Source organism: Athene cunicularia, assembly GCF_003259725.1.
Source record: "Athene cunicularia isolate RWA chromosome 3 unlocalized genomic scaffold, athCun1 chr3_part1, whole genome shotgun sequence".
Classification (NCBI taxonomy): Eukaryota; Metazoa; Chordata; class Aves; order Strigiformes; family Strigidae; genus Athene; species Athene cunicularia.
Window position 1 is genome coordinate 77,418,723 of NW_020799097.1, and position 15,948 is coordinate 77,434,670.

Sequence of the window (15,948 nt, forward strand, 5' to 3'; positions counted from 1 at the left end):
GCAGGAAAAAGCACTTTATTTTTGACTGATTCTACTCGCTGAGCCAGGTCAATCCCCCTCTGTGGTTACTGTTGTCATGTAAAGGAGGGGCTGGAAACACGTGGCTGGGAACAGAGGAAGAAGAGTGGGACTCCAGCAGTCTGGGCTGAGATTGGCTTGAGCTGCTGAGAAACTGCACCAATGACTTTTCAAGTTCTCTTAAATCACTTGGTAGTTTCAGTCTGGAGATCTTTAGCAATAAAATGGTGGCTTAGAAGCTCTTTCCTTCTATCAGTCTGTAATTTCTGAGATAATAAATCCTCATCAAAAATAGTTTTAAAGGTCTTTAGTACCATACCACTTGTCTCAAGCTGAAGTCCCAGGCATATTTTGACAGTTTGCCTACTCACTTGTATTTGAAATCATTATTATATTTGGAGAACTCGGACATATTCACATAATCTGCCTGCAGAAAACATCTCCAAATTTAAAATACGAATCATATTCCTTTAACAATGGGTTCTATTAATTTCTGTATCTTTTAGCACCCTTGTCTGAAAGAGCTAAAGAGTTGCCTATCTCCTGCTCAGAAACATTTTATGCTTGGAGGAAAAGATTTAGCCTTTTAAAATTCCACAGCCTTCTGGTGTTGCAATAGGATTTCTTTCTTGGCTCCTTCCTTGTAAGAACATTCATTAAGCTGTAATGTTATTTATTAATATAAATAGGAGATCACCATCTGCAACAACAGATCCCCTAAATTTCATTGATCACATGGAGAAAAGTTTAGCTGTCAAAAAATGGCCATGGTGACTGTTGTCAGAGAAGGAAATGTGCAGTCTTTTTGCGTTTGTGCTTTGCTAGTCCCATGTCCCTTGATCCATAGCTCACAGACTTCAGCAAATGAAGCTGATGGCAAGTATAGTCTTTCCATGGACTGCTTACACTCACCTTCCCAAGCAGCCACTCTCCAGCGTGTGAGACATTTCAAAACCAGAGTATCTGGTACCATTTCCATGGGTTTTTTAAATGCCTCTTTGTTTCTGATCATCATGTGCTCACTCCTAGTCATTCACTAGCTCAATGCATTAGAGATTATTCTGCTACCTGTTCTGACAGACACAGACACCATTCCTTGCCATTTCTGGGACAACTTCATCAGTGTGGGCAGTGAGACTATGCCTTTGTCTCATACTGCCAGGCGCTTCTACATTAGGTTCAGTACCTTCAAAGTTTTAACTAGGCAAGGGTGCAGCCTTAGTTTTCCTGTCATACCAACATAATGTTTTCCATGTAGCTGCCAACCCCTGGTAGTAATTGTGTAAATCCCATATATCTCATGGTGGTCATGCAGGAATATTTTATGTTTCTCTGTGCTCTGATCTAAGGTTTCCAAGAAAATCTGGGGAACTGCTTTTGAGTAACTGTAATCTTTCCAGTCTAAATATCTGCTATAGTTTGTTTGAAACTGTTCTTGTTCACATGTCATTTCCCTTCCATGGCTCATATCTCTATTAGGGACCTACAAGGCTTTGTGTCAGCCTCAACTGATGGAGAGGTATGAGGGCAAAGTATAAAAAGGGTGGAGGTATGGCAAGTAAATATAAACTGTCATGCAATATGTTTTACTGGGTCAGCTCAGCTGTGGTATCCCAGAGAGAGATAACTTTCCTGCTGTTGGCAGGGAGGTTGGGACTGAGGGATGAGAACCTGATAGCAGCTGCTGGCCTCACACTATGTGCTTTGGAATGCCCTTGACTTGCACCATTGTCCAAGTAGAGAGAAACGTGGGAAGCAAAATAAGACTCCAGATAGAGAATTATGTATAAAATATGTGTGTGTCTGTCTGCGTCTGTGTGTATGCCCACATACACAAATAAACATTTACCTATAAGTTTTAAACAATTAATGATGCACCTGTTGTAGAAGAATTTTTAATGGGATTTGAAGTTGTTTATATCAACTTAATACAAATGTATTCAAACTTTTTAGGCAATAAAAAGCTCTGTGCAAAGGGCTGATCCCTTGAGATTGGTGACAAAGGAACATCAAGAAAAGAAAATCTCTAACAGCTCCCTTGGCAGAAGCACAACACCAACTGGCAGAAGAACACCCCACCAGGGAAGACTGACACCTTTTGAACCAGAAGAAGTAAGTCAGTTGCAAGATCTATTTAGACGGCCTTTATTTTCTTTTTACAGTATTGTTCAGAAGGATCAGAATTCTGATCCCCACATAGCTGCCACTTAAGTATCTTTTCCATAGTACTGCAGGACTTTTTTGCCAGAAATTATCTTAGATGCTGTTCATACATTGAGCTAACTTGCAGGTTAGAGCACAGATAAATGCTTTGAAACCTGCCCCCCTTGCCCTCAGAAGAAGTTCAGAGGTGATCACCTGCACCAAGCATCAGGGCATCGCACAGGCCAATGGCTCCCTGGGGCCAGGGGCTGGGAGCATCAGGAGCTCCCCAAGGAGTCCAGCAGGGCAGGGCCTGTCCCACAGTCCCTGGGAGAAGGGCAGGTTAGGGATAGAAGTCAGGATCAGGCCAGAATCCCAATTATCAAAGCCCATAGTGATGAGACAGGTCTGGGGTCACGACAGGAAGTCAGCCCATTGATCAGGGTTGGGATGTGGATCAATGAGGTGCGTGGCCAGGCACAGGCACGTCTGTGATGCAACCCAACATGGGCCAAGAGTGAGAGCTGCTGAAGTGCAGCTCCCAGGAGAAGGAATGGGGGAGTGGGAGGTAGCCCTGTCTGAGGCTTCTTCCAACTCTTCCACCCACATCCTTTCTCCACAACAGTCTGAATCAAGACTAGACACCTGTACTATATCAGCAGACAGACAGCTAAACACCTAGGAAAGGAAAGTGCACTCTGGCCATGCCACTGGTAGCTCCTGTATTACAGTGAAGCATGACTGTATGCCAGGCCCTCTCCATTTTGCTTCAGGTTGTACATGAACCCTCTCCTATGGGGAGAAGAACAGATGATAGGAAATCACCTGGAGCTGTTTCACATCTGAGTGCTGGTTTTAAGGACCCTAACTCATCTTCCTATGTAAAAGGTAAGGTTTGTGGGTACCTTTCTGTCTGCTTAGAGTGGTCTGCAAATGACTTGGAGACACTGGTCCCCAACTCTTGGCTCACAGGAAATATGTTGTCACTAAAACTCTCCTATGATTCTTAGAAGAATTATGAAATTTTATTTTACAAGAGAGGGAGAGCAGATTGTGCTGTTGTCTGCTTACTCACTGAGTTTGTTGTCCTGGAGGCTCAGAAGGTGGGAGAATGAATGTGATCTGCACTTTACTTTGGTTTAGGATAAAGCACCTTTGGGAGGATGGACAAACTGTTAGCAAACATCAGTGTGGAAGCAATGTGTTGCAAGAATCTGAAAGCTAGCATCTTTAAAAAACCTTCTGGGATAGATATGGAAATATGTGATATGGCAATTTACATATGCTTTCAATGACACCTTTTACTTTGCTTTTTCTTACAGGCAGGTCTTTGCCCATTTCAGGTAGCTCAGAAGACATGCCCCTCTCACATAACCACAGCAATTACACTTGCAGCTTTGCATTCTGCAGTAACAATGAAGAAATAGAGGTATTTCAGCATGTAAATCTATAAAATATTTCAGAGAGTCTATGATCTTAGTTTTCATATACAGCATGCTAACTCCCATTCATCTGGAACAATACTCTCCTGGCTTTATTTTCTTGCCTATACTCATGATATAAGTACAGTCTTTAAAACAATATTGCAATGGTTTACAAATAATACAGTATCAAGATATTCCTGCACAACTGTTGGACATTAGTAGATTTGTGTTGCTAGTTAACATTTTAATTTTGGCTCAGGAAGAAGAGACTCTTGATCTTAAAAAGACAGAAAAGTTGCTAAAACCTCAGAATAAAGTGGCTTTTGTGACCACACACAGGAGAAGTGGCATAACTTCATATGACAACAAAGTATCTACAGACAGTTCTGCATTTCTGGATGCTGAAGCAAAGGTTTGAGGAACTTATGATTCTGGCTCTTACATGTTCAGCAACTGTCTTCTTTCCATTTGTCAGTTGAAATAAAGCACACCAAAAAAATCTTCCACTCCTATTTCCTATGCTATGCAGCAGACACAAAGCTTAATGATGGTCTGGCAACTTCCAGCTCTGTGTTTACAGCTTTATACTGGAACATATCATTGCCCTGTGGGGAGCAGTACTCCCTGCTCCTTTGGATCCCACAATTCAAAACACAGCATATCTTCAAACTGTAATTAACATTAGTTGGTAACTGTTCTGGATGGTATGTGACAGATGTCAATTAACGTAAGGGTCCTTTATGCAGCCAGACAGTTCAAAGAGTGCTCAGTGTAATAGTACATTGGATGTGTAACAATCTGAATAGCCCTTAGTTACATAGTTAGCATCACCTATAGCTAAGAACCATGTAATCTGTTTTGGAATAGTGGATCTAGCTAATACAGGTACCTTTCTTTGCAAATCACTAAACCGGTACCCAGAGATAGCTCTGTTCTTTTGTTTATTCTCTCAGTTTCCTAGAGCGTAGTTTCACCAGAATGCACTCTTGTTACCTAATTTTTGAACTTCCTCTATGCTATCTTTTGCTTTGCAAACTGAAATTAACTGGAGTTAATGTACAACATTTCTAGTTATGAATAAAAGACAAAATTCATTACAAATGCAAGGCAATACCAGAAAGAAGGGCAGCTTTCCTTTGTGTGTGTGAAAGTAAATATGGTTTTTGCACAGTTGATTAAAATCAATGAAAATATTTTAAATACATTTCTGTTTATGTAACACTGACTGTGATGTTTTCATAATATAGCCTCCAAAATCAGTATTATCTAGAAGTCCAATGTTACATCAAGAAAGAAGAAAAAGTGAGGACGAGGTGCAGGAAAAAATAGAGTATCATGATGGAAAGGTGAGATAAAATAGGATGCAAAAATACTTGAAGAAATCACAACAGGACTGCAGTATAGATGAGAATCACTGCTTCAAGTAGTCATAGACAATTATGTCTCTAAGTGAGTTTCTGTTCGTTAAAGGAGAGCTGAAGTGTATAGGTCACACCATGAATGGTAGGAAATATGTACAGCTGATGGGCTGGAAATCAAGTAACCAAATTATTTTCTTATCTCCCACGTGGATTTGCTCTATGACTTTCACCAAATCCTTTTTGTTTCACCTACCTCATTTGTGGGCTGGGAAGAATGATATGCTTACCATATGAAATGAAAATGTGCTAGTGGGGTAGAGATGGTGTTTTGTAGCACAAGATTAAAGGTCATTCTTTTCTTCCCTTGGGAGTGAATCTAATGGCAGTGAGCTGTGCCAGCTGGACACCACTTGTGGGAGAAATCTTTCATTATACACAGCTGGCTACACCTGCAGTAGCATTGGTGGAGCTGGACTCAGTGCAGCCTGTCCAGTTTGCTCCAGCCACCTGTCAAAATTCCTAATGATTCCCCAGCTGCATCTAGAGATTGTTTCCAGATGCCCCTTGTCTTGAGGCCCATAGCTTAGCTTGGCAGCTGGTTTCATCCCTTTCCTGGAAGCTGCTGTCTTCCAGGAGGGGATGACTAGGCAATTTCTACTGGCTTCCCATTGTGTCCCTGCAGTCCTTGCCACAAAACTGGGTAATTTGTCCCCAAGTGACCATGTGACCTTTCCTGCACAGCACCTCAGGAATGATCTTGAAAGGCTAATTGTGTAGATGAGTCTATGCATGGGAAATTTGGTGCATTGCTGCTGGGAAAGGTTGTTGGCAAGGTGACCAAGTGAGCTGGTGCTAGTTTCACTGCTGATAGACAAGCACTTTTTCCAACACTGTCGATGCTCATCTAGGCCAGACCTGAACTCACTCCCAGCTGTCCCTTCAATTACACTGCACCAGGCTTACCCAGTTAAAACATTCCCTTGATATTGTCTGAGTTGTCAATTCTGGATAAGATTTTTTGCTAGATAAAGTTAAGACAATAATTCAGTTTCTTTGTCCAGTTCTGGGCTTCTGTTCTGATCCTGCCAATACAGGTGTTGATTAATGAAACCATGAGCAGTCACAGAAATTTCTTTTGCAATGTAACAGTTGTTCAGGGGATACCAGTTTGAGATGCAAATTCTTTTATAGTTAATGCTGCAATGGGGTCTGTTAAAGCTTCTGCCAATCACAATTCCCTCTTGTAGAAGTAGCAAAACCAGTATCTGTTGTTTGGATGCTCAAAAAAAAATTATTAAAATAGTTCACTCTCACATTTTTACCACTGGATTTTATTAATAAAATTGAGTGGTGGGCTGGACTTTCTTGTGTAACTAGAGAGAGAGGTCAAAATAGGGAATGATGCCTTTAGAAGGAGAAAACAACTCTCATGGACTTTTTGTAGCAATGCCTTTTGTCATAAGTAGATGTAAGAATATCTTTCCATTACCAAATAGTAATGTTTAAATAAAATTTCTAAAAACTAATGCCCTCAGTAAGATGGAAGTATTTTGGTTGGGAGGTATTCCTTTTCCATGGAGAGTCTGATAAAATTGGAACAATATGGCAGAGCTATAGTGAATATCCCAGCTGTCATCTTCTTTGGACTTCACCAAATGAATTATATTATGAAATTTGATATATGTTGAACAGAACCAGCTACCATAATAATTCTAGGAAAACTGATTAACAAGAGGCTATGCTAGGTATGAAGTCTTCTTTGACCAATGTATTTTTTGTAGAAGAGCACACCAATGCAATTATTGCCCCCTGTTGCTAAGAAGTTTTGAGCAATTTTGCAGATCTCTGCATTCAGCCACATTTAATTCAGTAGTACCAAATGTCCATACAGGGTTAGTTACTTGGAATAAAATGGTTGTTAACCTATGTCAGAAGTCTGTGTTAATACATCAAGTAAGTTCAATCATTTTGATTCACACAATCGAGAACCAGGGTCTCTTGAATGACTTGTGTGAAAGGTGCACCAGTATATATGAAAAGTTTACAGACAGTAACTCACTGAGTTTGGCCAAGGAAAACCTTGAATGGCTTTCCTATTGCCACAGGGCGGTGTGCCTTACCTTACTTAACAGAAAAACAAGGTGTTGAGGTGGGAACTTGTGCCGACTGCTAGAAGTAAGTTCATTTTGTTAAAAGAAAATTTTTTTTGTCCTCTTTTACACACAAATGAGGCAAAAATGATGTACCTGTGCTGCAGACATAGCTTTTGTAATACATAGTGTGAGTTACTTCAAGCTCCAAATTAATTGGAAGGCAGTGCAATGTTACTCATTTCCTTTGACTTCATTTACATTAGATGCTCTGTGTGTTTGAAGGTAGAAGAGGTGCTTACTGATGGACGTCGAATCATCACTTTCCGCAATGGTACTAAAAAAGAGATCAGTGCTGATAAAAGGATGACAATGATTAGCTTTTTCAATGGAGATATAAAGAAGATCATGCCAGATCAGCGAGTGGTGTGTAACTTCTTTTTTTTCTTTAAGGAAAATAGAATTATTAAGCAATTTTCCAACAAGGTCCTACTATTTATCTTGATCTATCAATTCTGGGAGAAATTGATGAGGAATGGTGTTGGTTTAACAACTCTGAGCAGTGAAACTTGTTCCTCTACAAGGACAAAAGTGAAAAGAGATGAAGGTAACAGTCAAAGAAGGAACAAATGGATAGCTGGCCAAGTAGATTAAAGGAAACTGAAAGAAGGCAAAGGGCAGGGGCAGCCACCTGAAGAAAGTTTTAATGTATTTACAGGGTAGGTAGCACAAGGGGTTCTTCCCTCTTGGCATTATGTAAATACAAATAGTTAATAATGTATGCTAGGGTAGAAATAAGTGAAGCCTTGGCAGCAGTGAGAATGTTTTAAATGAATAGCACATGGATGGGAGCCAAAGCAAAGAGGTGGGGAGATAGGAGTTTCATGTGTCCACTGTTCTCTTGTATGCTACAGAGATGAAAGTAGCATCATTTAGACACAGCCATGAGGAAGGGGATGAATGAGATAAAGGAACAGCAATGCAAACATAGCTACTTTTATGGGTGGCACAGAAAATCACCTTGAAATGACTTTTTTAAGATGGCTTATTTTTAAGCAGAGTTACGGTTGAATCTGCTTATGCAAATATTGTGAACATGCTGTAAACACTTCACTCTCCTTCCAGATTTATTATTATGCAGATGCAAAGACAACCCACACTGCTTATCCAGATGGCCTGGAGGTGTTGCAGTTCCCTAATAATCAGATAGGTATGCAAGAGCTCAAAAATGTGAACTATATGTGCAGTAAGATTTCTATTATGAAAGTCCAAATCTGATTCCAGCAGACTGGGTATTTTCTTCTCATTTTGCATTAGCTTTGCATATAACTTTCAGTATTTTCCAGCACTTTACTGTTTGGTTTCCTCCTACAAAGCAAAAATAATAATGGGATGTAAATGCATCTGTTCTAATGTTGATTATCTGATTCTTTAATTTCTTTAGCGATTTGCTGGATATAATTTCCATCCTCACTACAAGGTTCAAAAAATTATCTGGTCTAGCTCTGTGCAAAGCAACATGAAAGAATACTAGACAGACTTTTTATATCTTCTTTTCCACAGAAAAACATTATCCTGACGGCACAAAAGAAATTGTGTTCCCAGATCACACAGTGAAATGTCTCTACAGTGACGGACTTAAGGAAACTTTTTTCCCAGATGGTACAGTAGTAAAAGTAGAAAAGTAAGTCTCGTGTTAATGAAAGGAACCAGGCATTAGACACAGGTACATTGGTACTGACATTTAAAACTGTGGGTGGATTCTGCATGGCTGGGAAATTTTCAGATGAAAGGATTTGTAAGATAATGAGATTTTGCTACAGTGAGGCACTGAGAATTGTTAACTTCCACCTTGGATGATAGGTGACCATTTATCACTGGCAAAGTGACTGAAATATTCCTCATTTAGTTCCATGTAACTTTACACTGGCCAGGGTTGCTGGGAGCACGGCTGTCTGTGCTAACAATGCAGGTACTAGAGGACTCAGGAGGAGGTCTCCCGAGTTCTATTCCTAGCCTTCTGGCTCATTTTCTGGGCTTGGGCAAGGCATTTCATGTATTATTTCTCTATTCCTCCCTGTAAAATGAGGAAAAACAACAGGACTTTCTTACACATGCCTCTTCTGGACTTAGAAAGAATCCTGTTGTAAAATAGATTTTCTGCTTGAAAAATGCCTTGAGATCCCTGCATGAAGAAGTCATGTAAAATGCAGATCTCACCATCCATTAGGTATCATACTATGTACTGAAGTACCTTTGTATTGAAATCTCATTGTGAGATCAGATCTCTAGTGCCATCCCATGCTGAGAACGTCTCCACTTGACATTATTTTCCACTTTCATTGTGTCACATGAGACAGCTCAGTGAGATAGGTTAATAGCAGACAGTGCCTCCTCATCACTTCATTCATTGTTATTTCTTTCAGGAATGGAGATAAAATAGTGGTATTCAGTAATGGCCAAAAGGACATTCACACTGTGCAGTTCAAGAGGCGGGAGTACCCAGATGGCACTGTAAAAACTGTGTACTGCAATGGCAGACAGGAAACCAAGTACTCAACTGGACGAATTCGAATCAAAGATAAAGAGGGTAACATCATCCTAGATAAGAAGTGACTCCTCTCCTCAAAGGGCTGAACCGTACGTAAGTAGCTCAGTCCATTTTCTTGGCAGGTCAGAACTGTCAGAAAGATTTAAGTCTTGTAAAAATGAATGGATGGATCTGTAGGGCTTAAATTCACTTTGGCTCAGTGACTGGTGCTTAGTTTGGAATAACCTTACCTGAATTAAGTGTTTCTTGAGTGAGACTTGAAGGAGATGCAGTCATGCCCTCTTTGTGTATGTAACATTAAAATAAATGCTCAGCAAAGTGTTTGTTGCATGATCCTGATCACCCTTTCCCTTGTTTTACTGCTACTTAACTGCAAAAGTGACTACAATTAAGGAGCATGGCATAAGAAGCCCAAATCTACAGAGTTTTTTGAATTTCAGTTCAGTGCTGCCTTATGCTGAATAAAACAAGCCTATATGTTGGGTTTTTTCTCTCAACCATCACAAAAAATATGGAAGTAATTAATGTTTCCAGTTTGGTTGGGTTCTTTGGAGCAGAAGATCCCAGCATGTATCAGGCCTGTACATTAGATGAAAACCTGAGCAGGAGTTGAGTGAGCAGTCACAATTCTAGATGTCCCTTAAAACCTATATTATTCAGTAACTATGTGATCATAATCTAAGGAATCTGTCTTGTGCATCTGAAGATGAAATGTAATGTTTATTCCATTCTAGTCATTATTCCAGATTAAAGAGCCCTTTCTTCTTCCTCCAGCAGTCTTTCCTCAGACCTCTTGCGTTGTACTGTTTTTGAATTAACCTCTCTCACTATTGCCTCTATTTTGCCAATAGTGCAAAAATATTTCTGGTCAGTGAATCTCTCCAGCTTTAAGGATCTTTGGATGACACTTGATACCTAGGGGGTTTAATCATTTATCAGATCCTGCTTTCAACTCTCTTCCCCATAGATTGCCTGTCCATCATCTGTCTTGAATTTTTCCAAAGCAGTGAAGGATTTCCCCTGTAGAACTCAGCTCATTACCTGCCCATTGACTGAGAAGACCATTTATATCCTTATGCCCTTCAAATTCCTCTAGCAACAAACACACTTTCATAGCATGCTGCCTTAGCCTTTTCTCACACTTAAGTGCAAAATATTTGCAAGATTATGGAATTGCTTTTTCTTCTCTTCAGTTTCCAGTGGGTCAGTCTATCAGCAAATCACCATGCAAATTACAGAGCATCTTTGGAAGAAACAGATGGAATAGAGCAAGAAGTGTTGCTACTATTGATCATACAGATGCTTCAGTTTATGAATTTAATTATGATGCTCTGAACATCCATGTAGTTTGATGTCAGCTGGTGCAATAATAAAATTGCACTGTGTTTCCTATAACAAAGGAACAATTTATAAGCTTTTTTACTACTATTTAATATATTTTATGCGTTTTGTAAAAGGAAACAAAATAAATCCAAGATATCATCCTTTTCCATGTGTTTTGCTAAGAATTTCAGTTCAGTGCTGCCTTATGCTGACCAAAACAAATCCATGTTGACTTTTTTTCTCGGTTTAGCATCATGACAAAAATGAATGTGATTAATGTTTTCAGTCTGTCTGGGAAACTAGATGTGATATTAATGCTTTCTAAAGGATCACTGTTTTGTTTTTTTTTTTTCCCAGGAATTCCCTTTAATAAAAGGTTCCTGTTCTCTAGTTATTAATATGCTGACATTATCTTTGTTTCTACAGTAATACAGAAAAAAGGCTTTGTTTTCAGCTTTTAGCCTTAAATCGATGTTTACCATCCAATAACCTGTGTATATAGTGCCTTCTAACTGTAAATTAAACGAGGAACAATTTTGTTTGTATGTTGCTTGTTCCTTGCTTCATTAGCACTCTCGACTGCACTTGCAGGGACCGTTTTGATTCTGGAATAATTCAGTGTACGGTACTGCACAGGTGTAACAATAGGGGATATGTGCAAGTGATCCTCTAAAACTACACATGCAGCAATGCATGCATGCAAACACCTTGCTGACGTATGCAAACACCTTCCTGATGCATGCATTCACCTTGTTAGCACCTGCTTACAGGGAGGCTGCAAAACGGGCTTGGTTTTACTTTCTGGCAAATCAACAGCAAACCTTCACCTAGTGAAATCAAAGGGTGAGACTACTGAGGATTTCACAGCGCTATTGCCAATCTGTGTCTGGCCACCGCTTTTACCAAGACACGTTTTTCAAGTGATATTTTATAGTATAATAGTAAAGGGATTATTGAAATAAGGGGCAGAAATCCGATTTGAAAAGAAGACAGAAAAACACCTGCAAAAATGATAAGCTCTGTCAAGTATGTTATAACTGGGAGTCCTTCACAGACCAGTTATGCCACATTATTGTTCACAGGCTGATTCTCACACCCTACCTCCTCCACTTTCCACCTACATTACTTAACCAGAAGCAATAATGGCTCTACCAGCCATAGTTCATAGTTGTGAGATCACAAATAATCCAAATTGCCTATGTACTTAAACTGCAGCAATACACATACCTACTTTACTGTGGATTTTGTCCTAGAGGTTTTACACTGAACAAACTTTTATGAATCATTCAGGGATGTGGAACACAGTTTGGAAACTCCACTTCTTGTCTTTCCACAGGTTTTTTGGCATTAGCAGAAGCATGCTACAGCCAGTATTTGGTTTCCATTTTGATTCAAATTTAGAATACACTGTGACGTCTGAACAGAGTAACTTCCATTCACACAGCTGGGGGCAGCCAACTGTACAAGGAAAGGGTAGTCTTTTGACCATCACCTCAAATGCTTCAGTTCACTGTTAGTATTTTTCCATGCATCACGGATCAGTTTTATCGCAAGCAAAACAAAGCTGCCTAACCACTGTATGCATCAGGTGGCTAATGCAGAGTCTGCGAGAGAGAAGTTTGATCCTGTCTTTGGAACATGATATTTGCAGTTTATATTCTGCTCTCTGATAACAAATTTCTCTGTTACCTTGGGAAGTCTAATTATTTCTGTATTGTTTATCTGAAACAAGACATAGATTTTTTAAAAATTACTTTTCATAAGAATTTCTACAGAAACCTACTGGTCATAAAATGAAAATTACTTTTTTTTTTTTTGTTTCATAGAATGCAAAATTTATTTCTGGAAATGAATGTCAGGAAGCTCACTGGATTCTTCAAAAACATGATAGTTTTATGTCATCTGGATTACCTGCACCTTTGTAAGTTGGATGCATGTTGAATGCTCCCTGGTGTAAAGGGATCAGTTTTTCAAGTCATAAAGACCCCTTAATTAGGAAAGTAAAAGAAGAAAAGATCGCAATAAACAACGACTGGCATTTCTGAGGATGTTTTGAGAAATGCAATTCTCCATTTTTATTCTGGGATTAATATTGCAAGAAGTACATTTAAAAATTGTTACTCTAATTTAAAAAAAAAATAATAATCTCATGGTAATTGTTAAATTACAATTTTTAAATTGTGTAGTTTGATATATCTCTCTTGCTCATTCAGTTTTGGTGTACATCTACCTCCTTCCAGCTAAAGTTGTCATTTATAGTATGTCTATATAACTTAACATCATGAAGTTACACAGAAGTTTAGCCTAGTCTTTTCTTTGTGTTCTGATGTTCTGATGGTAACTGTTTGCTCATTAATTTGTTTATTTCCTTTATGATGCTCTTTATATCTGTCCCATCCCTGGAAGCTTGAAGTGCAGCTTCATTGAAAGGAAAAATAAGGACAAAATCTCCTACACGGGGGATAGGCCTCTGGTCTTTATCAGAGAGGAAATAGGGGCATGTGGTTAACCTGTAATTGCCAAAGTCAGGTGTAGGTAGCCAGCAGCTGAGCTGGGCAGACTTCTGTGGAGAATGCCCAGCTCCAGGGAAGTGTTTATTTTTAGTTTCAGCTTTTGCTTGGGAGGGTATTTTTGGCATGTTCATCCTTTCCCGCATCTGGGAAGTCAGTGTTTTTCTTGGATGTGCTCTGGCAGTTCTCCTGGTCAGGGTAGACACCTTACGAATTGATGGTCTTGAAGCCTGCAGAGCAGATTGTTCAGAAGAAGTACATTTAGCCACATTTTGGCAAGTGAGTAAGCCAGGAATCTCCTCCATGGCACTCTCACCAGAGGTGCTCCTTCTGCCAGCCTTTATCCCGGCCACTTGGTTTTGCCTGAAGGTGTCAATCTGCTTGTAGTTCAGCAGTTCAACAATATCATGAAGAAGTTTTCTTTTCACAATGTCATCAATGGAACAGTCTAAACACAAGGCTGGATTGTAGTTGACTTCTAAAAGCCATGGCTTGAATTTGTCATCAATCAGGATGTCAAAGCCAAAGAGCTCAAAGCAATTGGAAGCCACTGGTAAGGGGGTTACAGCCAGAAGGGTGAGAATCACTATGTTATTGATCTTCTGCCAGAGGACCATGTCATCAACCCCAAATATTCGAAGATAGGAACGAAATTTGCTGAATGTCCATTTGCAGCCACAGCCAATCCCTTCTTTATACTTTTTATATGAGGCTCCATATTTGTTGATGCTGGTGTTTGTTAGGTGGGCATAGACATTGTCCAGAGAACTGAGGTCAAACTTTTCAGTGGCAAACCTCACCAGTCCTTCTTCATAAGTGTAAATGGTGAGGGGGCAAAAACTGGTGACACACACATAAAGGCGCAGATCCAGTTTATAACCTGAAATGAGCAAGGGGTTGCTAATATACTTCTGCACAATGACTGTACAGTCATATACTAAGTCTTTAACATCTTGGAAAATGAGTATGCCCCTTCCACGGGAGAGATCCACAGGCTTGCAAATCCAGTAGCTAGGTCTTCTGTCTACTGACTGTCTCTCCTTGCTGTATTCTGCTATAAATTTGACATAGTCATTGGGCATGATGAATGCCACTGGACTAAATTCATACAGAGCTGATCCATATGCTCCTTTCATACGTTTCAGATGCCTTGCCAAGTAGTCTTTTCTGGTGATCCGGACAGCTTCTGGGTAGTGGTTGAGTCTCTGCCATGGTCTAATGCTGTGGTGGTCTTTCATGTGGAAAGGTGAGTTCCGCCAGTACAGGTTCCAGTCTGCATCATCTTGTCCCTTTTTGTCAAACTCAGACCAGCCGCGTTCCAGTAAAACCTCACGGACTATTGTAGGGACATTCTCATGGAGACGGAACACCAATGGCCTCAAGGTATCTCTTGTGTCATAGTCATCTGCCTTCATTTCCATCTTACTAGCTGAAAGAAAATAGAACCACCAGGAAGGAAATGAAATTAATGCCACAGATTGTGCCAGCAGTCATCACCTTCATTGCATTCTTAATGCCTGTCACTCTCAATGTATTCTCAAAGCATGTTGCCCCTGTTTGTTTCTATGGTCCATGACTCATGACTGAGAAGTCAAAGGCTGTGTTTCAGTTGGCTTCTATTCCAGATAGCTGTTAAGGCAGCACAAAGCACTGACTGCTACAAAGTTATATGTCTCCACACTCTCTTTATGTTTTCTTTGAGGTAGCTTACTACAGCAGTAGTTGTCCCAAAGCTTTTACAATTCTTAGACATTATTTTAGCAACTGCTGTCAACCTAATGGCTGTAACTTTGCCTTGTAAGTCCTACTTCGCACTGCTGCATAACTGAGACATTCTGCCAATTTAGCATGTTGCCCTGCTCTGAGCAAACCCTCTTGGTTAAGATTATAAAGCCCATTGCAAAACTGTCAGTAAACCGTAGGAAAATGCCTATTGATTCCAATGCTCTTTTCATCTTCTAACATATGCTGATTTAAATCGCTGATAATCTTCTGCTGTTGCCCCAGTGAAGTCCTCCCCAGTTCCTGAAAAGCAGGGAGCATTCTTGTCTCATCACTTTCCTCTCAAGAAAATAATGTTCCATAGAAATGTATGTAGATTCTGAATGAAATACCATTTCCTACTATTGTCCTGGTTCAGCTAGGATAGGGTTGAGTTTCCCCAGAATGTGGTGAGGGAGCTCTAACCGGGTTATTCAATACCATGCTGATGTCAGGTCTGGGCGTCAAGCGCGGGAAGATCTGGGGTGATGTCTTGTGTTCGTGGTCGGTACCCTCACTTGCTGTACTCCATGCGGTATATCTCTTATTCTGTTCATTGTTATTACCATTATTGTTGTTGTTGTTGTTCGGTTTATTATTTGTTACACTGTTGTATTAAATTTCTCCTTATTTCAACCCCGGGGTTTATATTTTACTCCCTGCCCTGACCAGTCCAAGGGTGGGGGAGGGACAACGGCAGCGTGGTCTCAGGTCTCAGCAGGGCCTAAACCACCACAGCTATCTATAGTGGAAAGAGATGATGTTCTC

At 40.0% G+C, this 15,948-nt stretch overlaps 2 protein-coding genes across 2 annotated transcripts in view; one reads left to right on the forward strand and one right to left on the reverse strand.

The window, feature by feature from the left end:
• Positions 1 to 10,838, forward strand: part of TCP10 (t-complex 10) — a 32,814-nt gene extending 21,976 nt beyond the window's left edge. The window contains exons 10-19 of the mRNA XM_026845890.1: positions 1,972 to 2,130; positions 2,934 to 3,048; positions 3,483 to 3,589; positions 3,844 to 3,996; positions 4,832 to 4,930; positions 7,321 to 7,461; positions 8,161 to 8,245; positions 8,599 to 8,719; positions 9,462 to 9,675; positions 10,780 to 10,838. Coding sequence (XP_026701691.1) covers positions 1,972 to 2,130; positions 2,934 to 3,048; positions 3,483 to 3,589; positions 3,844 to 3,996; positions 4,832 to 4,930; positions 7,321 to 7,461; positions 8,161 to 8,245; positions 8,599 to 8,719; positions 9,462 to 9,651 — 1,170 coding nt within the window. The 3' untranslated portion in view covers positions 9,652 to 9,675; positions 10,780 to 10,838. The remainder of the gene's footprint in view (positions 1 to 1,971; positions 2,131 to 2,933; positions 3,049 to 3,482; positions 3,590 to 3,843; positions 3,997 to 4,831; positions 4,931 to 7,320; positions 7,462 to 8,160; positions 8,246 to 8,598; positions 8,720 to 9,461; positions 9,676 to 10,779) is intronic.
• Positions 10,839 to 13,055: 2,217 nt separating this feature from the next.
• Positions 13,056 to 14,840, reverse strand: TTLL2 (tubulin tyrosine ligase like 2). Its single transcript, XM_026845463.1, has one exon. The coding sequence runs from the start codon at positions 14,838 to 14,840 to the stop codon at positions 13,209 to 13,211; it is 1,632 nt and encodes a 543-aa protein (XP_026701264.1). The 3' UTR covers positions 13,056 to 13,208.
• Positions 14,841 to 15,948: the final 1,108 nt, after the last annotated feature.